Here is a 24,053-nt window from a genome sequence, read left to right on the forward strand (position 1 = left end):
TTAATAGTTCATGAGCATGATCCTCAATGTATTAAAAATAAGTGTAAATTGTGTTTAAAAGACATATACGGAGTATAAAGTACATTATATGAAATAAACCTCAAGTACAATACTAATTAAAATTGTCACTCGCAATTAATATATTGAAAATAAGTGTGAATTGTGTTTAAAAGACATATACATAGGGCATGTTCTCATTGACTGAACTCAGCTGAATTGAATTGAACTGAACTGAGCTGAAATGAATATTTTATAAGAGAAAAAAATAAGGAGTTGAGCTGAACTGAACTGAAAATAAACGTATGAGAACAGGCCCATAGTACTTCATTTGAAACATGAAGCATTAAGTGAAAGACTTTCATTTTTTTCCCTCAAAAAAAAGCATTAATATGTAATTTCATTTGGCCTAACATGTAAGCATTAAAAGCAAAGGGAAATTGCCACACTGAGCTACCATTATCATTATAGAAATACTCTGCATACCAAGATCTCCTCGACCTTCAAAATTTCAAGTAAAATTATACATGTAAGACAAAAAATTATCACAAATAGATGTTCTATACAAAGTATATAACTAATTCTAAACCACAAGATTGCATTTTTATGCCTCTTAAACATTTTTAGCAAAAAAATGATCTCCTTCCAAATTATCTATTTGCAAGCACTTTTCTTTAATCATCATTCAACTTACAATTACATTAATACCAATTTATTCATACTTGCAAGTTTCTTTATGAACCTGAAACACTAGGGTTTCTCTTTAGTTTTGCTCTTCCAAACAATGTCACTCTTCTAAAAATCTTCAATAATCTGCCAGCATATTTCCTCTGAGAAGAAAAATTCACTGAACCAATGCAACTAGTAACTTGTCCAAGTGAATTATTCCTCCTTTTACTACTATATGATCTTCCTTCTAACCCAAAGTTACTCATTTTAGGAGGGTCTTCTTCTGTTTCTTTCGCGCTCTTCTTCAGCCTAAGACTCTTCTTAAGAGATACAAGCTCTTGTTCAAGATTCTGAATTCTGAAACTCGTGGACTCGTACTCCTTTTTTGCTGCTGCAAGTATCTCAGACTTTTTTTGCATCACTAATTGATCACTCTCTAGTAGGCAACTTAATGGTTTGTTCATGATCATTATTTCACCCTCTTGATCACTTTCTCCTAGATTTTGGCTCTTCGAATTTTGATATCTTGAACTTGAAAGACTTCCTGAGAGTTCCCTTGAATATGCAAACCTGAATGACTCTGAACATTCCTTAAAGGCATGCTGTGTGTTGAGTTGCTGAATAAAGAGTGCTTGAACTATTAATCGAAGTGGCATGAACTCGTTCTGTACTGCCTCAACACATAATTCTTGGGACAATTTTTGACAGTTCAAGTACTTGCAGACCGTGTTTTTTTCTTCTTGTGACAGATGTGGATGTGCCTGAAAACAATTTACAGATCACACTGTTAAACATATTCTCACATGTATACATAAGTTTCATACAAGGTTCTGTTTTTAGACTATTTTTTTTTTCATTACTAATATGCTTCACCAATCAGACTGCAGTACTGAATAGTTTTCGAGTATAGATATATGCTTACCTGAATGTATGTGTTCATTGCTGCATAAAGATGATCATGGTTATTTCTGTAGGATATAGGCACTATCTCAACAAGATTCATGAACTTCTTTGGTGTCATATTCAGATCATGAGCAATCAAGGAGAGGTAAGAGTCCCATAATTCTGCCACAATTGTGTTTCCCATAGGAGGGCTTTGCTTCATTTCAATATTAGACAAAACATATGAGGAAAATATACTCTCCATCACACCCACTTCCATACTTGATGTTAAGGACTCTGTCAATTGCTTTGGAAGAAGAAAATCTTCGACGTGTGCCAGAGGTAAAAGATACACAATTTGCTGTTGTAGCCTTTCCTTTCCTTCAACCATGCTTGATCCACCAAGCTCAAGAGATCTAGCTAACAAGGCGAAATAGAACCCAACCGGAATTATTTTACTAACTTTCGATCCTACATGCAACAAGTCTAGGATTCCTTTTAATGTTTCCAATACCTTATCACTTGTATCATCATCATGAGTGTTACTATTGTTGTTGTCATCATCATTGTCACATAAACACTCCCAAAATTGTCGCGTTTTCTTAGAGATCACCCATTTGTTGGCATAAAAAACAATTATGGGACTTACATATTTCTCCTTCATGCCTTGCCTTCTTAATGACCCTATAACCCTTTTGAAAAACCCAAATGGAAGAGCAACTAAATCTTTTACCCAAAGATGATCTTGATCACTTACAATCTCCTTTACGAGTTTGCTGTTCCATGGTTCAGATGCAAGAGCTTCTAATGACACAATTCCCTTCTTCCTTTTCCTCTCAGGATCAAGAATCTCCATACAAGCCATAAAGGCCAACGATTCTATACAACGGCTCACAATTAGAAGCTCCTCTGCACAAGGGAGCAATGCTTGACATTTTTGGAGCACAATGAGGGTATCATCCCAACTTTGTAGTATCACCTGAGTTAAGTACAGGTCAGTTCTTTCACATAAGTTGCCAGGGCCACCCAATGCTTCTGTCATCTCTAGAAACTCGGCTGCACAACGAAGGGATGCAACATTGAAAGGATCAATAAATGTGGAAGAACCATAGATGAATAGCGCGATCATCTCAAATGTTTCTGAACCTCCAGGAAAATTTGATGGCAGATCAACTTCTTGCCATTCATCTAGCTGCCTCTTGAAATATCCACTCTTAGATATCAATGGAGACTAAAAAAATCATTTTAAACAAGACAAAACATTAGTCTTGAGAAAAACTTCCAACTTTTGAATTTCATACATGACTAAATTTAGTATTGTTTGCTAGCTTATTATTACCTTGTGCAAGTTGAAGGATCTATTAGCAACACGAACACGAACAGTTACAGGCAATCCAGTCTCTTGACTCCTGAAGTACAAATATAAAATCATTATTGTAACACAAATAAATTCATGTCCTAAACTTTGTTACAAAATTCAATATAAAATGAACTATTATTAGAGGAACTAAAAAAGGGTGAAGTACTTACCATGATATGACTTTAATCTTCAGTAAGGCACTAAGATTTGGTGATGAGTAAGGACTTGATAGAATCGACGAATCTTTTGGCCTAAATGCTTCCATTACTGCTAACAAATCTTCAATCAGAGTCATTAAAGAGAAACATTCTGTATTAGTTAAGCATTATCTTTTGAGTTTAATAACCGAACTAGCACATTAACATAATTTAAAAAGCTCTAAACAAAATTAGTCTATGTAAATGCTTGAATCTATGAACGTTGACAAATCAGAAAAGTGAGAAATGAGTAAACTAAAGTAGGCAATTAGGCAAATAATGTAATCTCTTAATTTCTCATGCTTTGTTTTTCAAAAAGTGGTTTAAGTTGAAAATTTTCCATAATTTTGTCCCTTGTTTATGAAATAATATTTGTACTCCTAATACAATAATAACTCTTAGGCCTTATGTGTGATATCCTGTACATTTACTAAATCGATACGGGTTACTAGGTTAAAAGGCCACATATATTATACGAAGTACTCTATACAACCTTTTCGAATAAATTATTATTTATTAATGATGACAAGCTATTTATTCTGACCATATTGTGTAAAAAACAAAAATTGATCGATATTAAAGTCCATTTTTTTTTAAATATGAGGGGTCGAATGTTTTTATTTACTCTACAAGAACATTCTGTTTTTAGTATTTTCTAAACTAATCGTAAGAGAACTTATTAAGACTACCCATTTATTGCAAATGGGCTAATACTCCGTAGTTATTGCTGTAAACAAATGCTTAACAAAAAGAACAAAATGAACAAACCCATTCACAATACCACATATCACAATAAGTCTTCCAAACAACAAGTAAAGGAATCACATAAAATCTAAATATCGACTTGTTCTAAAACAGTAATGATTTATGATTCAAGCTTAACCTGTAAAACAAAGCATAAAATACTAACCAATTCCCGGTTGTCGAATCCTATGAAGATGAAGGACAGCTTAACTAGATGATAAACTCAGCACCATCAATTTTCTCTCCTCTGCTTCTTGCACAACTACTTTTACTTGTGCTCAATTATTGACTATTACCATAAAATTTACCCATTTGAAACAACACACTAGTAATAATGTTAACTAAGACAAAACAACCTGAACATTAAGTTTAAAAGTTTTGAATTTGGTAAAAAAGAGGAGTAATTTCTGAGGAAAAAAGTTAGTAAGTCATGAATTACGGAAGAAGTCATATAAATTTGTATGAATTTGTGTTACGCCCAAGACGGCACGGCTACTGAATACTAATACTCCGTAATAATCTAGCATGTTATGTTATAATACTATGTAGTAGTATTAAATTTGTTTTATTTACATTAATTTCATCAATTATTTTTTCAATCCCAAAAAATTGAATCATGGTTGTTATTTGTGTGTTATATAGTATGATTATTAATTTGCATTTTCTTAGATTATTTGTGGAAAAATGTGAAAGTCCTGCCTTTGGATTCGATGTTCAAAGCATGGATATTTGTTATGTGCGTAATTTAATGCATGTAATTTGGGTGAAGGAGGTGGGAAATATTATAGGTTTAGCTGATTAAGAGGTTGATTTGCTTGTAACTCAAGCAACACATTCTTTTATAAGGTCAGAAATTGTGTGCCAAGAATTGGTTCAAGTATTATATACTACATATAGGGATATTTGGTACGGTTGTACACGTTTGGATTTGTAGACATAAGAAGGTAAGAGTTCGATAAATGCAAATAAAATACTTCTATTAGTCGACAACTTTCATATAAATGAGTGTATGTACCATATGCGCGAGACTAAATGTTTGCCATTTGCTCCTTTGGAAGAGCTTCCAATGAGCAAAAACAGTGTAGATGTATTGTGCACATGATGCACTCAATAAATGCAAAATAGTGTCTAAGATTTATAGTCGTAGAAGGTTTTTTGAAATAAGTTGTCACCGTTCTTACCATAGAACTATAGAAGCTTATTCGATTTCCCAGGAGAAAGAAAGTAAAAAAAAATGACATTTAAATTTAGAGTTACAACAATATAACATAACAATGTTATGAGGGAATTCATAAGTTTACCCTTGATTTTGAATATGGATGATAAAGTTGAGAATTAGTAGTTGATAAGTCTGATAACCATCCCTTGTTTACTTTCAAAATTGACAAAAATTGGAGGTAACATAGTTGATAGTTACATAGTATACCTGCTAAATATGAATAAAATGCTTAATAAATGTGGCATATAACTAAATGGCATTTCAATCTCCTTTCAATTTACAAAAACGAAGAAGGAATTCAAAATAAAGGAGTTTGAATTGTCAATAAAAGCAATATTATGAGTTTGCTACACGTAAAATTTAATCAGGAAAACCTTTTCAGAGATAAAAATTGATCAACATAATTCTAAAATCAGCCTCCAGGGTAAAGTACAATGTAAGACGAGCAGATGAACACCGAAAAATTTGCATCTACTATGAATTGAGGTTTTTCAAGATACAAAGAACGAGAAATTACTTTTGCATTCACTTCTATTTAGTGTTGTATGGATAGCTCAGGAAAAATAAGCTCTGATTTCTGATTATACAATTAACATTCCTATAGCTGCATCAGAAGTTCTACTAAACTAAGGAAAGGGTTAGGAAACAGGAAAAATTAATTGAATTACATTACAAAAATGAACACTAATATACAAAAAATTATGCACGCAATGGGGAAACACTTCCAGCCGCCGGAAACTTTGGCAAGTTGAATTGTATTTTTGTACATTTTCCATTCTTCACTTGCCATATACCTCAGTTCTCAATCTGTCAGAGAGTTTGTATACAATAGACGCCAATCGGTGCAGTGTGGCACAAGTTGATTGTCAGTCAACCTCCTTTGCAGTCTTAGGCACCTGTCCCCCAGAGTAAGAAGCCCATCAGGTAATACCCGAAATTTGCTTTTCTGGTTCATGTTTTTATTTAATATCATGAATCATGAGACCCCCCTTGAACGATCAAAGCTATACGCTTAACACTGTCTGAGCGAAGGCTATCGCCTTTAAATCCAATCTGGGAGGATAAGCAATATACAAGTAACCTCAAAACACTAAATTTTACGAGCAGGGAGAAAATGGCATCTGAATTAAACAGTTAAAACCCAATGCACATATAGAGCTGTTACAACTATTAAGTTCACAGAGGAAGATGATTACCTCACTAGAAACGTCAGGAGAAAACCACCGCAGCAACACTCCAAGGTGAACAACTGCAGGTATTAACTTAAACAGCAATGGTGTCGTCACCTGAAATATTTAATTATTAGTCCATAGGGAGAAGTCTAAAAGGCACATCAAAGAGTGATTCACATTGCTAGGACAAAACCACCAAGAAAGGAGGAAAGAGAGAACAGGAAGATAGTGGGTAATGGCAGTGAAGATTTAACCACCAGGGTTACTGCAGGAGTGCAGGTTGTCTATGCAAACTTCACCGTCCTGCTTGAGTTCATTATGTCCAACTAAGTTGTTATCATTTTAATGTAATTTTTCAGTTACTGAACAGCCACTTAATAGCTATAGTTTTTTAATCAGTATCTGGTCTAGCAATCCTCACGCTATCTCTCTTTCTGTACTCCTTTATTTTATTTTTTTTTTTTAAACACTCATTTAAGACATAAAGTTATCCGAATATAAAAAGTGGAAAAGGGGTCAGATCATAGCCTAATATCATTCAATCACTGAAGTAAACAATGTTCCCACTTCCCATACATCACAAAAGCTAAAGTATTTCCTTAGTGACTGGCATCAGCATACAGCAGAGCATAGCCCTAAACCCACTACATATGTTGATAATTAATATTCGATAGTCCATCAGTATAACAGTGCTAAATGAAGAAAAGAATAAAAAGAAATATACAATCCACAAAAACAGAAATCATTAAATGTAATTATTCCTAAATGTAAAGTGATCTGAAACCCATGAAACTTGAGTTTCAGACATATCAGTAGTCACTTACCAAACTGAGAGCGGTTGTGCCAAGCAAGAGTAAGTAAACTTTTCCCTGCAAGAAAGAATTACACTCATTATGTCATGCAAGAGAAGGGTCGTGAGTGGAATTCTTTAGGGGGCTAAGCCCAGCATCAGCCACTCCTGACACAGGAGTTACAAAAAGTATAAAACCAGTTCAAATCCTTTTTTTGTAGCAAAATAATTCAAGAAATCCTCCAAGAAAGATAAGATCAGAAGATAGTAAGAAAAAGGGGGGAAAAAAACACTAACCCCAACCAAATGCAAATTGGAAGCACGGCTAAGAAGAACAAAAGCAAATTCCCCAATTTGTGCCAATGACATCCCGACCTGTTAATACAAATCAATATAAGTTTGGCCATAACAACTATAGTCTTAAAGACTTGCTAATTGGAAAAGCTGTAATTACAAAATTAAATCTTACAAGAAGTGAGGTCTTGTTGTTGTAACCAAATGCTTTGACTACTACAGCAATCACAAGTGTTTTTATGATTATGACTAATATGACAGCTGCCAGTAAAATGTCAACATGACTCCAGAGGAAATGAACATGAATTAGCATTCCGATGCTCGCAAGAAAAAGAGCAGCAAAGAAGTTCCGTATTGGCTCAATCTACAAAAGCAGGCATAATGTATAAGGAAAAAAAAATACTGAAACAGCATTCTCAAATTATCAAAACGGAGACAGGATTAACAACATCATAACTAAACGTTCAGAAATTAAATGAAAAGACTATCTACCCTATGTTTGGAATAATGATAAATAAAAGTAACACAATGCTCCTCTGAGAGAAGAAAAACACAAGAGCACGCATACTTGATTATTATGGTCAAATTTTCACTACTTCCACTACCTTCCATTAATTTGTAAAATGTAATAAGTTTTACTAACCTCCATTTTTTTTTTCCCTACGTAGTTTAAGAAATTTGAAAAAGATGAGTGGGTGTAAGGAAAAGTAAAAGAGAGGCTGGAAAAAGGTGGTAAGTGTACGATAAAGAAAGAGTGTGTAACAGGGGGGGGGGGGGGGGGGTATGATAAAGTAAGTGAGACTGAGTGAAAACAGGGTGGGTGTAAGAAAATGGTAAATAAAGTAAAAGACATAGTGAGTGAAAAGGTGTAAATATTGTGGAGTCAAAAGGGGTGAGGTAGGAGAAGGATTTGCCAAAAATAAAATAAAGTGATGCATTCAATCGTTAAAAAAGGTGTTAAAAGCTTATAGAAACAAAAATAGTTTTATAGGAAAATGAATAGTGCAGAGAAATGTGGAACTTGTTGCAAAATTACAGGAAGAATAATACGAAGTGCATTTAAGTTAAAAAATTGTAAAATCAATTTTTTTTCCTTTTAAAGAAAAAAGCAAGTCTAGAGAATGAGTTATGTTATCATAAATAAAATAGTATTTGAGAGTAGGAACCGTATAAGGAAATGTGGAACTCATTGCAGAAGTACAGGATGAAAAATGAATGTTCCAGCTACAACTTTAGAGCTATGTCAATTACAAAATACTCAGAAAGTAAAGAGCAAAGTTCTACTGGGGAGATGAGGCTCTTGTTCTACAGTTATAATCCGTAGAAAAAAAAAAAAATTAAAATCAGAGTTGAGTATAGTTGCAAATCTTGCAATAGCTTTTGCGATGACAGGAATAATTAATAATTGAAGACACGTGAAGGCTTGCCTGTTCAAGTGTATGTTGAGCAAGATCAGTAGTTGAAATCATAACTCCAGCCGCAAAAGATCCCAGTTCAAGGCTCAGACCCAGCTTATCACTAGACTGATAAGATAAACTCATGTCAAATTATAGACAATAACGAAACCTGTGGCATCTTTATACGGCTCTCAAAATAAATAGAATAAAATCAAGAATTAAGGGACTGTAACACATGATATTCATGAACATAAAAGTGAAAGAAGAGATAAAGTAACAAAAGAGTAGAAATTCAATTCATGAAGCTAAAGATGAGAGCTTTTACAGCTCGTCAATTTCAAAGAGGTCATCTCATTTTCTAGCTCATCAGCTAATTTAACTACCCCAGGCTACTGGCTTTCTTTTAACCTCAGTTGTCCATTCAAGTCATCCCATAGCAATCTGCGCCAGAGATCCAACTTCCATGCCTAACAATTATCCAATGGTCCTTTGAGCATGGAGAGTCAAATTCACAAGAGCTTTTACTGATAATGTCCGCAGTACTACCCCCCCCCCCCCAACCGTTCATCAACATCAAGTGAAAAATCTATTGACTTTCTTTAATAGTTCCCGGTAGCTACAACAAAATCCTGCTAGCACATCTCTTCTGTAGGTACCACCATACAGGAAATGAAATGGGAAAGGTTTACGACAACATTAAACCAACAATAATCCCTTTTCTTCAATATCAATCAATTTAACCAGTAACCACAATGCCAGGAAACCAGGCATGCTGAGCTGTAAAAGCAAAAGACCAGCGTAAAGGGGCACAAATTGGTTATTTGTAAACTAACTAGATCCTAAATTGAGTTTTATGATTTGTAGACAGATTCTCTTATTTTTAAAACTCACAATGTTCCCTTATCTCAAAATGCTTTCACACCTGAATCAGCTCCCTTACAAGTCTTCTCCCTAAATTCCCTACCCCTCTTTAATCAGCATCAAATGATTAAAAAGAGGGAAATAATCAACATAACTTGGAACATCAATTGTTTCCCCAAAATAACCCCAACTTATTATCAATCACCCAAATTTCCTAAAATGCAAATATGAGTCCCAAAGTAATCTTATTTGAATTTAAATAAGGTTCTGGTAAACAAGCTTTGCTGAAGAAAAACATTGATGGAAAATCACAACAGTGACAAACTATAATCCATTAACGAATATATAATTCCATTATATATATAAGGTTTACCTTGAATGAGAATTTCAACACTACAAGGTTACTTTGGTAATTCACTAATTCTGAACAAGTTAGAGTTATTTTGAAAAGCACCTTAAATCAAGGGATAACCTTGTATATTAAAGTTGAAAATGATCCACATTCTTTTTTTTCTAATCCAACATAAAGGTCAACAAATTATGCATCTCAATTAGTTTTACCTCAAATACCCAATTAAAAACCCCAACACTACAACATACTATGGAGTCTGACAGTAGTCTAAATAACCTGTCCTCTACTTATTCGTTGTTGTCATAATCACATTCTCGTAATCCCACAAATCTCATTCTTTATCAACTATACATACCAACATTACTAAAGTATAAGAGAATCATAGCAAATAATTTCGTTCATAAAACTCTGATCAAGTTAAGCAACAAAGCTGATCTTAATTTGAGTTCTCGCCTAGATGAAAATGACGTAGGACCACTTCTATTTTGCAAAATTAAGTGCTTGTTTGGTTGCACAAAGAAAATGATGGAAGTGGAAAATCATGGGAATTTGAAAATGGATAAGTTGTTTGGTTGCACAAAAAAAATGATGGAAGTGGAAAATCATGGGAATTTGAAAATGGATGAGTTGTTTGGTTGACAAAAAAAGTGTAAATGTTGCAAATTCATGAGAATTGTGACTTCCCACAAAAAATGGAAAGTTAATCACCCAACCCCCCCTAGGTAAGTCAAAATCCCCATGATTTGCAACTTTCTTCATGCCTACCAAACAACTTTAGGAAATTTCTAGGAATTTGATGTAGGTATTTAATTTCCAAGAAATACTAATTCCTATAGGAATTTTCCTAAGGGAAGTAAATTCCCATATCAAAGTGGATAACATAGAAGAAAATAAAAAAATGAAGGAAGACTGAGGCTAACCCAAGCAACAAGCAGGCAGAAAGCCACTGACGCCAATTGATAAAGTTCATTTGTCTGCACATACAAAAATGCAGTTAAGATAAAAAGTTATAGAACAATCACAAAAGAGAGCTCCGTTTCAAAATAAAAGTTAATTATTTACCTGTGAAGAAAGACTAATCATCAGCTTAAGAAACCGAGGAACAAGAGTTCGAGTCAAAATTGACAAGATAGCCAAAAAGGAGATTAAAGTGAGGAACCTGGATGGCACAAATAATTTCAAATAATGAATGAGAATATTGCCACAGTATCCTAACAAACAAAGAAAGTGAATTTTAGAATCCCAAAGACAATCCCAGAAGCATATACTGAAACAATGCAGGAAAATCATCTAAACCATTTCGAACAATTTTTTTGGACCTATATCCAAACATACTAAGTAAACATTACAATTAATTAGCAACTCCTTTGTCACAATAATATTATATGGACCATCAGTAGTTCAGGAAAAGAATTTAAATCATAAATTTATGTTCTTTGGCTCATTGCCTTCCTGCATACCATAACTTTAGACCTTTCACTAGAGGCGTAGAGCAAGGGATTTCTAAACCATGTGCATATTGCCCACCAACAGATTCAGACAGGAAAATTTCATGGAGCTTTATAAACAGGGATACGAACTCCCCCCCCCCCCCCCCCCCCCCACCATTGAAAGCTATTATGACTGTCATCTCATAAGTGCACTGTACTGCAAGCATCTATTTGGCCTTATCTATTCAATATATCTCACACTCCATATTCTACCAAACATGTATCACAATCATTTGAACACAATTCTCAATCTCTCATATTCAAAAAGCAAGAGATGCTACAGAACAATGTAACATGGAAAATGAAACCAGAACAGGGATTAGTAATGCTAACGACTGAAACTAAATCAGCTGTAAGTTAAATCACAAAGCAATGGAGTAACGGCGAAAAAATAAGGGACAAGAATCAGTAAATATACCCATTAACCATTTTATCTGGTATTTCACTGCTTCCTTTTACACCTTAAGTCACATAAGTAGAATACTCAACCCCTATTTTATCTGGTGCTGCCTCACCAACTTACTTAAGTTGGACCTGTCTCCCCCTCTAACACCCTCCAAAAGTCACTACAGAAAACAGAGGACATGCTTCAAATACATCATTAATTCATTATAGTCAGGGAAGCAGTAGGATGGAAGGCCAATTAAGTTGAGTGCAGTAAATTTGGCTAATGTGGAAAAACGGGGCATCATTGGGCTTAAGTCATTAAGGCTATTTAAAAGCAAAGAGCGAGGGGTCTTAAGGTAGCACATTATGGGGCAAGAACAAGGGAATTCTTTGGTTGCAGAATAAGGAGAGGGAAGCAAAGGGAAATTATAGTTGGCACAGCTTGTCTGCAAGTAGGCATAGGAAAAGGCAGTTTCCTTGCAGTCAGTTACCCAGACATGGAGTCTGGATCTTTTGAGAGTGTATTAGTGATCCATAGTTTTATGCCCTAAATTTTATAAGTTACTACTCTAGCTCTACAAGAGGCTAATATATGGACCAGTGCAATGTCAAATTACTTTATAGATAGAAGATACAAATTAATAAAGCATTAGAAGTTTAAATAAGTATTGCGGAGTTATGTGTCGGAGTAACTAAGGTGAACTGAAATTAGAAGAGGGCACATGGAGTTTAAGACATCTATTCTGATTTGTTAATGACAAACACTAAGGTGTGAAGATTGCATCTCATGGTTGCCCATGTTACACTATGTTAGGATTGAAGGAAATGGAGGTAAAGTAAGGGAAGGGAAATGGAGGGATGGATTATCTTTCATTTGGATTACAAATGAGGAAGGAAGGGAGAGAAATGGAGGGATAAATTTGTAAGAAATTAATCTCTCCAACAATGGAGAGATTTGGAAGGAAAAAAACATCATTCTTCCTTCCCCTCCCCCTCCCTTCCCATCCCTTCCTCTCCCTCCCCTTCTTTTCCTTCCCTTTTTTATATCCAAACACACTGTTAAAGTTATCACTGATGCATAAACTGATATAGAATCTCATCAATCAATAAGCTAGAAATTACTTACGATTTACTCATGGATATAACTCCTTGAAGAATGCCGGAGGTACCACCAAGAACTGGTAAGAAAGCAAATAGCAAACCTACAGTGCAGTCCTAGCAACATTACAGGATTAAGAGTTAGAAGCATAAGACTGCATGATCAAATACAAAACAGGATGAGCTGACTGCATGCATAAATACCTCACTTTCCAGAGACTCCAGACCATTAATCCCCCAACAAATTACATGTACATTATACAAGAACAATCCCCCATCTGAATTAAGTTAAATGACAGTATAAAGAAGATACAAACCTGCAAAATCAGGGTTCCAACAGTGACTTGACCATGAAGAGCATTAACACTATTTTTTTCCATCAAAAACTTCAAGACCTAAGGCGGTTACAAAGAAAAATCAAAATCATGATAAACAATTTAACAAAATTACAAGATAAAACAAGTTATAGTAAGTAAAACACAAATAGAAAAAAGAAGAGTACTGAGAAAAAACGTAGAATAATGGATCAAAGATGATGCATATTCTTTCGACACCTTTTCTTACAAACACAATCACTTAGAATTAGTTTAGACAAATAATGCTCATCAGCATTTACTAAATATTCTCAGTAAAAATTAGCGCATTAAATATCCAACAATAGTATTCTGGCCCAAAGAATTTATTCTGGCCAACATTTCAACACAAACTACAAAACTTATGCTTTGAGAAAATCACCAAAACAAGAGCCAGCTCCACACCAAAAGAGCACCAAATACATTTTAAAAAATGGTATAACAAATCCATACAACAATGCCCAAGTAAAAGATCAGAGACATACCACTGCAGTCGAAGACATTGACAGGAATAAGCCAACAAAGACACCTTCGGATGTTTTAGCACCACATAGCTGTAAAATCAAAACGCAGACGCTGGCCATCATTTATCACAATTAATGCATTTCACAAACTCTGCATTACATTTTCTAAACAAGAAACAAATTCATTAATGAAAACCACATTAAATCTACAGAACCAGATGTCCTCTACAGCAAAAACAACACTACAAGAAAACATGTTCATCACAATTATCACCCACACTATCATCAAGAAAGGTGAAAACATAATGTAAAAATTTCCTTTTAACAATTGCATAATAGCCAGTTACCCACAATCTGGACCTGAATAACAAATAAAGTCCCTTAGTTGATTTTTGTTGCAATGTAACCAAGTTATTTAATTACTCACCCCAATATATACTTTGAGTTATACTTCCTCCACTCATTTTACTTACAACATTAGAATTTTGGCACTATTCATACTCTCTCTTATTATGTCATACTGTGAATTATACGGATGAAAAAATATATTCATATGAGATCTTGTTTGATTTGTCTCAACTAGTACGTCATTAAAATCTAATTTTACTAAAGTTCTACCACAGATACAAACAGTTTAAGTTGTGCAATGACAAGTGTAAACTCTTAGGGTTGCAAAAAAAAAAATGGAGTTGAGGAAGAACTTAAGTAGCTTGAAAGTATTCAGCGGCCAAAGTAAGATATTAAGTGAAATTCTGCTCAAAACAGCCAATCCAACCAGCCAGTATTCAGAACTCTTGTGATGTAGCAAAAGCTTGACAGCTTATATCCCTAAATAAATAATTTTAATTATATTTAGCTTGAAAGATTTAAGCACCCAAAGTAAGAGTTTAGCCAACACTCAAAGAGATCAACTACTCAAATCAATCACTCCAATCATCCATAATTCATTTGAAGCAACAAAAACTTGACAGCTTAAAACCCCAAACAGATACTTCTGATCATATTTAAGTAGTTTGATAGTTTTAAGTACCCAATAAGAACATTGCACATACTCAAAGATACTACTCAAAATAATCAATCCTATCATCCACAATTCAATAAAACCTCTTGTGATGCAGTAAAAGCTTGACACTTAAAACCTTAAATAGATACTTCAATTATATTTTAGTAGCTTTAGCACCTGAATTAAGAATTTGGCATATACCCAAAATCATACAAGTATAAACTACTTAAAACAATCAATCCAATCACTCATACTTCAATAAGATCTCTCATTATGCAACAAAAGCTTGATAACTTAAAAATGACATGATTAGAATAGACATACTGAAGCTGTTACTCCGCAGAGGAACATGAACAGGAAAATTTGGGATACACCCCCAAGAATAGCTACATTACGAACCACGCGAAGCTGTGCAGTAATTTTAAACAAAAAATTGTCAGAAAATTATTGGCAAAACTTCCAAGCTCAAATGAAAGCGCCAACATTAACAATAATCAAACCTTAGATGCAGAGAACTCCAAGCCCAATGCAAATAAGAGAAATATTACTCCAAATTGAGCCACTGTCTCAACCTGCATAGCAGAACAGTAACACACAATTAGACATGAGAAATGTTCAGCACAGGGACTTCAATAATCCATTTATCTTACAATAATTTCCCAGCTCATAATGTGCACATAACAGAGATTGGAAAACATTGTGGTACACATGAAAAGGGAGCACAGGATCCCTGATCACAAAGACAGACCCCAAGGTTTAACGGTGCCTCACCCTTGAAATTCTTCCCATAAGCAAAAAACCAATATCATCTACTCTTACAGCAAAACATTTATTAACACATCGTGAAAGAAGGCAATATTTCTGATAAGTGACTGCCAAGAGACATTTATAAAATAAAATCATTTAATATAATTAAAATTTATATTTATGGCAGCGCATATGAAAACATAACCATCTTTTAATTTTGTGCAAAATGGATCTTTATAATGCATACCTGTACCATCTCAGTCACAAAACTGAAGCCCCCGGGTCCTATAATAGATCCTGCCAGCAGATAACCAGTGATAACCTGCAAAGTTGTCCTTTTTAAAATTAAGAGAGACAATACTATTGTTCTCAGTACATGAGAGCAACAGTTGCATTACATAAGAAAATCGAAAATGTTATACTCTTGGTCTCACTTTTCGTTTTGAAGTGTTTTGTAAAGTTTGACTCAATTTCCATAATGGGGAGCTTAAAAAAATCAACTCACTTTCAGTCTAGGTTGTTTTAGAAAGTTCGACCACTTCTACTTCCTTTATTCCTTTTTAGTTGATTGTCTTAATGTGTATTTCAAAACTATCTTAGAATTTTTACGTATTGATAACTACATATATTAACGATCAAATTTTTGCATTGCAAACGTAATAAATTTTTTTTACTTATTCCCCTTTTTCTTACACCCACTCGCTTTTCCAAACTTTCTGAGAAACGAGAGTCATTTCCCATCTCATAGAAAACCTTTTTCGCTTTGCTTACTCCTACCCCCCACTAGAGATGATCTTATTTGGTCAAATACCTAACAAGAACTCCTACGTTCCTTTTATTTCAGTATTTCTGAATAAATTTCTGGATAATCTGCCTAAAGGTTCCTTTACTGACACCATTGACAATATTGATCATTACCTTGACATGGAGTTGGAGCTGCTAACTATGATGAATGCGCTAGCTATGGATTACATTAATTATAAAGCCTTGAGGCTCCTCTTAAGGACTACTCCCTCAATCTAAAAACTATAATTATATCAATAATTGTGAAATTTTACAAGATAAGAAGAAAAGAACAGGAAAAAAAACACTAAACTACTAAAGTGATAGTAGATCATGATTGGATTTCACATAATACCTTTAATGTAATTAATTTAGTAATGATAAAAGACAATGATGACTCCATATATGGCAGTGGACAAGTAATCCTCCATCAAAGTAAAACAAACAAACCAACATCGTCAACCACGATAAGGAGCAAATCTACGTAAATCTCTGCAAATGTCCAAACACAAACTAAGAAGGCTAACAAATCCCAAATGAGATTCAATGTGACGTCCAATCAAATGTCATAACATTCCTTGCAACCAACATGATGAAAAAATTCATACAGGCACTATGTCTATGGATATCATCTCCTTATACCAGCCAAAACCAATGCATAAAACTTGTAACTGTGTCAAGACACAAGCTTGACAAATTCACTACACACACAACCTCAAAAGCATATGTCAAAACAGCAATGTAAAAATATAAAATCATATAGCTTTCATTCTCCCCAGATTCTACCTCAAAAGCACAAAAGATACATCCAAAATATGGCTTTGTTAGGGTACCAAAGTTGCAACTAATCATCAGTATTAAACCCATCCAAAACTGCTGTTCAGACAGAGTCCATCACGGCTCACCTATTCACCTTCAACTTCAAAATGTTCGTTAAGGGAAGTAACTGAGTTCTAGCTCCCATTCTCCCCAGACCCCACCTCAAAAGCACAAAAGATACATCCGAAATATAGCTTTGTTCGGGTACCAAAGTTGCAAACTTGCAACTTATCATCAGTATTAAGCCCATACAAAACTGCTGTTCAGACAGAGTCTATCAGGGTTCACCTATTCACCTTCAACTTCAAAATGTTCGTTGAGGGAAGTAACTGAGTTCTAGGGCCTGAGAGGAATTTTGCAAGTGATTCTACAACAATTTACAAAAAAAAACCCATCATAACTATTCCCCAATCTGGCTCAATTCATTAAAAGCAACATTCATGAGCATTCAACAAATATCTGACCTGCTCCACACAATCAAAGGGACCTCCTGTATTGAAAGTTCGAAGTAACTAAGAATCCAACAAAAGAAAGAAATAAGAAAAATTCATAACGACAAAGCGAGTCTCTACTAGTACTACTACAAGGAAACAATGCATTTATGGTACTCACATTTGTCCAACTATCACACTGTTCCTTTTGTGAATATTTTGCATGATTTTGACCCTATTTGGCCTTACCATATCAAAGTTGATGACTACCAAATGCCACACTTGAGCAATGAAGACACTTGGTAGAAAAGATGCATATGCTTTGACCTCCCCAAATCCATGAATCCATGAATCCATGTAGCTGTGCATACAGCCATATATGAATCCCACTGACAATTCTCTTAACCGATTAAGATCCAAAAGGAATGTCTGCAAAACTGTAATCTAAATTTTATTGAAATCGATTGACCATTTCTAACTTTACAGGTCAATGGAGATAGTGTTAGCACATAATATATCTAACCACAATCCTACAAACAGCAGAATGTAACACGTGTAAATGCAATGCCACCACAGAAGGCTGAGATTATGGCAACAATCAGCACTCATGCAAATGCAATGCCGCCACAAGTTGCATATGCAAATGAAATGCAACCACAAGGACAATCCTTCAGCAAAAATTACTTCTCCAGAGAAAGCGACAAGTTCAACAAAGGTAGTGGCATCAAGAGTCATACCGGTTGTCCGGCACATGCAAATGCAATGCCACCACAAGTTGCAGAGACAATGGCAACAACCAGCTCTGATATCAATCTGCAGAAAATCCAGAAATAGTACCCTCAGATATGAAATAAGTGTTACCACCTAATAAATCAACCAATTGACAAGAGAAAGTGGAAAATAACCTAAGGTCTAGCTGCAGCATTGGATACTTGGATTTTGGATTGGATATAATGAAGACATTATCCTGTAAGAAAACATTGGGAAGCTCAGCCATAAGTATTCATGTGTAATTGAAATTTTGGAGAAAAATAGTGAAGGGAAAGATGATGACACTACTGTAGCTGCCAGATTGCCCAGATAACACTCAAGTTATAGGATGTACCTTTCTATCTATCAAGGTAGGTGTTTCTTCAGGTCCATTCTCATTGTCAAGATTGAAAACTTGATGAGAAAAAAAAGATCTGAAACAGGAACACAACACATGTAAGAGTCTCAATTCTCAAATATACATGGATAACCTACTCCTATGAAAGTATTTATTATCATTAGCAAATTTTAAGAACATGTAATTGAAATATCTCAAAATCAATACCAGCAATTCAAAAATACCCTCCCATATTATAAAACAAAAAAGTTCTCTAAAAAAAAAAACACACAAAAAAAAGGGCAAAGTTTGCAACGATGTCAAGCTACGCATATCAAACCAGGAATTAGAAAGAACCATTGTTTCAAAAACACCTCAAATAATAAGCTATCAAGCACCAGTAATTCCTCTTTATTCATGATGCAATATCAGAAAGCAATTAATCATGCTACAAGCCAGCTTGTTTATTAACAAAAAAAGTTATCCATACTTCTCCTCCTTTGTTTCATTTTTCTTCGACTTCACTCTAGCAACCGTCTCCAAAACAGCCTGTATGAGACAAACAAAGTTATTTTCTGAGTACTTATGACAGGAGTTCTAATAAGAAAAAGAAAAGGCACAGCCACATATAATAAATTAAAAGCTACATGTGATTATTTGATTCAAGCAGGATTCATAAACATATAAAACCCTTGTAAATTGCCAATTTTCCAATTACCTACCTCCTTCATACCTTAATCCTACTGTCAAAAGGAGAATCTAAAATGAGGCTCGAAAGTAATGGCTTAATACTTTATTAAAAAGCCAAACAAAAAGGTATCAGAAAACCTTGATGCTTCTATTATAGCAATAAAATGTAGGCATTCTCTTCAAATGCAAATATATTTACAACACTAAGCAAGGTCACTTTCAAGAAAAAAGTGCCAAAACCTTACAAAAAAACAGCAATCCTAAAAATTTCAGGAAACGTGTAAAAATTTATAAAACAATTTTTTCTCAAAAATAATAGTAATATATGTTTTAAATCAAGAATACAATTTCCCTACAAAAGAACTTATTTTTAAAGTAATAAAAAATCAGCAATGACACGGCCAATGATACAAAGGACATAGAAATGCCAAACATCCCCCCTTTTCAATTGACCACCTTTAAACCTTCGTATTCTTTAATCATTTATCACTCCTTCCCTATTCAAGGAAGCTACACCCTCCTCCTGCCGTTTCCACTGAGAGAAGAAAGCTCTGTGTGCAATATTTAATTATTGGAGAAAGTAGAGGGCAGAGACAAATCAGAAGCAAAGTTCTAGGTAGATGGGACGTCAGCCTTCATTGATGTCGTCCAGTAAAGGTCAAAGCTCCAGCAATCTACTGCAAGATAGGCTACTTGTTGTCAATAATGAGCATGTCCATAGCAATTCAAACAAAATTTCTTGCCTTGTTAACATTCCTTGGTAAGAAATGGGCATGGAAGGTACATGTCCTTTCAAAATGCATCAAAGATCCTTGATTGTGACGTTACAATTGAGCGAAGCATAATCATCACCCGCCTAGCATTTCAGAGGTAATTTATACCCAATTTAGGCCTTTTGCCATGTGATGTGGATTTAAGTAGCTCTGGTCAACACTTAATGTCTAACACCATCTTTAGCTATCTATAGGTCGTTTTGGGTTGGTTATATTGATTATACAATTATACAGCTATTTTGATACAAGGACATATGAAGTGCAAGGAAGCTACTAGGCTTAATCCTAGCCTAGTTAGGATAAGTCGTATCTTTTTAATGTTATATTAGGAGTCATGCAAAGTTTTACTAGTCCCTTAAACTCCGGGTTTTACGTGTAGAAAAAGATGTTTTATTATTAAGAGTCCTAGTCTAATTAGGTGTTTTATTTTGCCTATAGGAACGATTAATTTTAGAGCCGATTAAATTGAGTTTGTGAGTTTTCATGAAAACTTATGTGAGCTTGTGAAACGCATGTTCATGAGAGTAAGTGAGATTCTAATGCAACCCAAATGGGTAGTCTAAGCAATTTGGTTCCTAGTTTTAGTTGATTCCAAGATAAGAGAGGCTAATTAATATCAACACGTGAAAGCACAATGGAACTCTGAGGAGATAACATAATCATGCTTCTTAGATGTAAGATATTCAAACACCACTAATTTGTACAAAAACAAATATGCATATGCTACTAAAAACTTCAATTGTTGAAGCAAAGAACTTTGCCCCACATAAAATAGAAGGTTTCTTTCTTCCTTAGCAGGTATACCTCATTAATGCCAAAGGAACCACTGAACTAGCTAAATACACAAACCATCTAAATTTCACTTCATCTTTCTTTTGCAATCCACATCCTTGACCCTTCCAAGTGGAACTCAAAATATAAATAAAGACTAGGACCAAAACTAAAAAAAAAACGAAAATACCAATGTACCCTTCAAACAATATAAGTTTCCTACATACAATAAATTTCCTCTTTACATACAATCTTGATAGGAAGTAAGAACTAAGAACCTTTAATTTGAACCCTGCCCAAACAAATAAAATTTATAACCTTAAAGGTCAATCACCAAATCACCTAGGAGGAGACTCACAATTAGATTCACTTCCAAAATGTTACAAAAGCTTTTAATAAATTAATGTATCACAACAACACTATAGCAAATGATCACCTTCAATCCATAAAATCTGTTGGCATCCAACCCAATCACTCAAATAACAGAATCCTCTCATCAAACACCAGGGGCTCTAAGGAAAGTAACATATATGCCTTTGATTTTCATCCTAACACTGTTAGATGGACTGAAGCATTACAACAAGAGGTGAACCTACAAATTAGTGAGAATTGATTCTTCTTCAAAAAACAATATGATAAGAGCACTCTGGCTCCATTCTCTAGAATGCCAATCATATCCTTTGTTTTACTTCCTTTCCCCAATTTGTGAGATTCATCATCACTACTATTTGCACAGTCCTATACTAAGATTAAAGATACAAGTCAAAATGCAAAAAACCCAGATATGGTGAAGTAGAAACATTAAATGTAATCACCATCCATATCCAATAACAGTTAATACTCATAAATCAAGAGCTTAACAACTAAGAGCTCCTGACATACAGTCAAGGTGGATTCTGATTTCTGTAGAATCTATACTTAATCATATCATGTCTTACAGCTTAGCTTATCTCATAACTTTCTAAGCTAATATCCTAGTAAGATCTTACAAAAATTTAGGGGATGCAAGCTTGGATGTCATGCCATGCAACTTATGAATTTTGGAGCACTGGCAACCAATTCTGCAAATTAAAGTGTCTTATTTCATAAGTTTGTTCCAAAAGACTAATAAAAGCATTGAAAGAAACGCCCAAGCTAATAGAAGATCATAAAAGGATTGACAGGGTATATAAACAATAATACAAGGTTTCAGCAATACCTAAAAAAATTGAAGATAACTAGAGTGATGATTTCAAGGTTTCAATTTATTAAAGCCTCACATTCTTTGCTAACACTTTAACCAAAAAGTTCTTTTTTAAGATCAATAATGATAAATAATGTGCAAGTTGAAATAAAATTACTTGCAGTCTTCATTCTTACAAAGTATCCAGTCCAACTCTTCCCAGATATGATACAAAACTTGTACATATCGAAATTTCCCAAAGATAGCCAGCTCAAAAGAGCCTAACCTCTCATTTCATCCCTCCAAAGAGTTAGGCCCTATCCCTATTCTCTTCACCTTATTTATTACTTTTACTGATATATTCTTTTTCACAAATTCACTGCATGATTTGTTCTTTGAAATTATAGATAACAATTGTATCTAAAATAAAACTCAGTATATCAATTTTAGCGATACAAACCTATTTTCACTAAATATTATTTAAATAAGATAAAATGAGCAGGAACCAAAAAAGACCTTGCTCGACATATGTATCAAAGAAATTTCAACCTCCCTGTTAAACTAATGTTCTGGATATTCATTCCAGACGATAAAATAAGACCCAGGAGGCCACGTCATAGAAAGATCAACTTAATCTATTCTTTCAATTTTGCAAAGATATCGAAGAGCTGTCACACTGCAAAGCACCATAATCAACACTTTGCATGTGCTTCAATACAATTAAATCCAATGTCAGTTCTATAAAAACACAATTGAATGTAAACCTAAACTCCGCATTGTCATCAACACAAACAAGCTACTTTCTTGAAAAGGAAACACTTTGCATGTGATTTCACTAAACAATATCTCAGATTTTGGAGTGCCAATCTCACAAGAACTCGAATACGAAAGATCCGCAAACAAGCAAATTCAACTAATCTCACACATCAATGTTACCAAATTTAGCTTAAAGAAACAGCATTACTAACCTGCTGCTCTGCAACACTGTTGTTGAAACTTCCAGAATCAGCAACTGCACAAAATAATCAACTATTTTATTAAAAAAAGATCCACATTATTCAATACAAATCACACCGACAATTTTGAACACTGATCTACCAACCCTAAGCTAAAGCAAATTCACAAATCGAAAATCCGAAAAACCCTAACTCATGCATTTGGCAACAACTTCAAACAAAAATTAGGGGAAAAAATTCAGCATAAAACGCAATATCAGATCTAATCCAAAAACCTGGAAAATGAAAAATAAATTGATTAACAACCTTCATTTTGATCATTTTCGGGGAATTCCTTCTCCAAAGCACGATCGAACATGTCGGCAAAGCTATTAGTAGAATTGGTAGTATTGGTTTCAGTGAGATTAACATCGCCATTGATAAAGCTCGTCGAATCATTGGAGAAGTTTAGGCAAAGAACGAAAGGTGAAAAGCAGAGAAGAAGATCGAGAAGAATGAGTAAGGAGAGAGAAAATGGAGTGAGTTTCGCCATTGTTCTTAGGTTGGTTGCAACAGAAATGAGGAGAGAGAAAAATGTGGTGCACAGAAGAACAGAGCGATGTGTGTGTGAGAAAGAGTTGTAAGGGCGCGCCGCGCGCGTTTTCGACGGCTTCGGAGGTGGTGGTGCTACTACGACTCTACGAGTGTGTGCGTGTGCGTGTGCGCGTGTGCGTTTACGAGTTCGATTATATGCCCAAAAAATAAATCAGAACGTTTTGCGTGAGACCGGACTCACGTGAGTCCGGGCTCATTAATTAAAAAGGCGCGGGCCTACCAACCCGACCAAAGCCCGCGCGCCATTTTATAAATTGTCTTAATTTTGTCGTTTTCATCATTTTAATCATTTTCATAAAATTTCGAGCGTCGTCATTCACTGAAATTCAACCACTTCATTTTCCCAAAATTTCATTAAATTCAAATCTGCAAAATTCATATAATTCAAATCTGCAAATTCCAGAAAAACATGGAGAAATCAAACAATAGGATGATGATTGAAGGAGATTCTGATTCACCTATAAAATCAATTTGCAGCTCAATTACTGCTGAAAAAGGTACAATCTAATTC

The 24,053-nt window shown here is 34.5% G+C and overlaps 2 protein-coding genes across 3 annotated transcripts; both read right to left on the reverse strand.

The window, feature by feature from the left end:
- Window positions 1–731: 731 nt before the first annotated feature.
- LOC145610036 (BTB/POZ domain-containing protein At5g48130-like) lies at window positions 732–3,173 on the reverse strand. Its single transcript, XM_081665279.1, has 4 exons — window positions 3,079–3,173; window positions 2,888–2,957; window positions 1,589–2,779; window positions 732–1,427 (listed from the first exon to the last, which is right to left on the reverse strand). The coding sequence occupies exons 1-4, from the start codon at window positions 3,171–3,173 to the stop codon at window positions 732–734; spliced, it is 2,052 nt and encodes a 683-aa protein (XP_081521405.1).
- Window positions 3,174–5,565: 2,392 nt separating this feature from the next.
- On the reverse strand, window positions 5,566–23,610 carry LOC145612611 (K(+) efflux antiporter 4-like). Of its 2 annotated transcripts, none has more exons than XM_081667949.1 (20): window positions 23,255–23,610; window positions 22,961–23,004; window positions 19,087–19,145; window positions 18,615–18,693; window positions 18,415–18,476; window positions 18,247–18,322; window positions 15,724–15,798; window positions 15,230–15,301; window positions 15,054–15,137; window positions 13,748–13,816; window positions 13,227–13,304; window positions 12,938–13,026; window positions 10,997–11,093; window positions 10,855–10,908; window positions 8,752–8,847; window positions 7,500–7,688; window positions 7,328–7,405; window positions 7,065–7,109; window positions 6,265–6,354; window positions 5,566–5,964 (listed from the first exon to the last, which is right to left on the reverse strand). In XM_081667949.1, exons 1-20 carry the CDS (start codon window positions 23,478–23,480, stop codon window positions 5,935–5,937), a joined length of 1,692 nt encoding a protein of 563 aa, XP_081524075.1. In that variant the 5' UTR covers window positions 23,481–23,610; the 3' UTR covers window positions 5,566–5,934. The 2 variants fall into 2 exon arrangements, with proteins under 2 accessions (XP_081524075.1, XP_081524073.1); XM_081667947.1 differs by having other exon boundaries at window positions 5,566–6,121.
- Between the last annotated feature and the right edge of the window lie 443 nt (window positions 23,611–24,053).

The sequence above is a fragment of the Chenopodium album genome, chromosome 24, assembly GCF_948465745.1.
Source record: "Chenopodium album chromosome 24, dcCheAlbu1.1, whole genome shotgun sequence".
NCBI lineage: Eukaryota > Viridiplantae > Streptophyta > Magnoliopsida > Caryophyllales > Amaranthaceae > Chenopodium > Chenopodium album.

Excerpts from the sequence above, each read along its gene's own strand:
- LOC145610036 (XM_081665279.1), bottom strand. The coding sequence starts at position 3,173 with ATGGAAGCATTTAGGCCAAAAGATTCGTCGATTCTATCAAGTCCTTAC. Across the intron at positions 2,780-2,887 it reads GATCCTTCAACTTGCACAAG|TCTCCATTGATATCTAAGAG; the intron begins GTAATAATAAGC and ends TGATTTTTTTAG. Across the intron at positions 1,428-1,588 it reads CAATGAACACATACATTCAG|GCACATCCACATCTGTCACA; the intron begins GTAAGCATATAT and ends AATTGTTTTCAG.
- LOC145612611 (XM_081667947.1), bottom strand. The coding sequence starts at position 23,480 with ATGGCGAAACTCACTCCATTTTCTCTCTCCTTACTCATTCTTCTCGAT. Across the intron at positions 18,323-18,414 it reads ATGCTGCAGCTAGACCTTAG|ATTGATATCAGAGCTGGTTG; the intron begins GTTATTTTCCAC and ends GATTTTCTGCAG. Across the intron at positions 7,406-7,499 it reads ACAACAAGACCTCACTTCTT|GTCGGGATGTCATTGGCACA; the intron begins GTAAGATTTAAT and ends TTGTATTAACAG.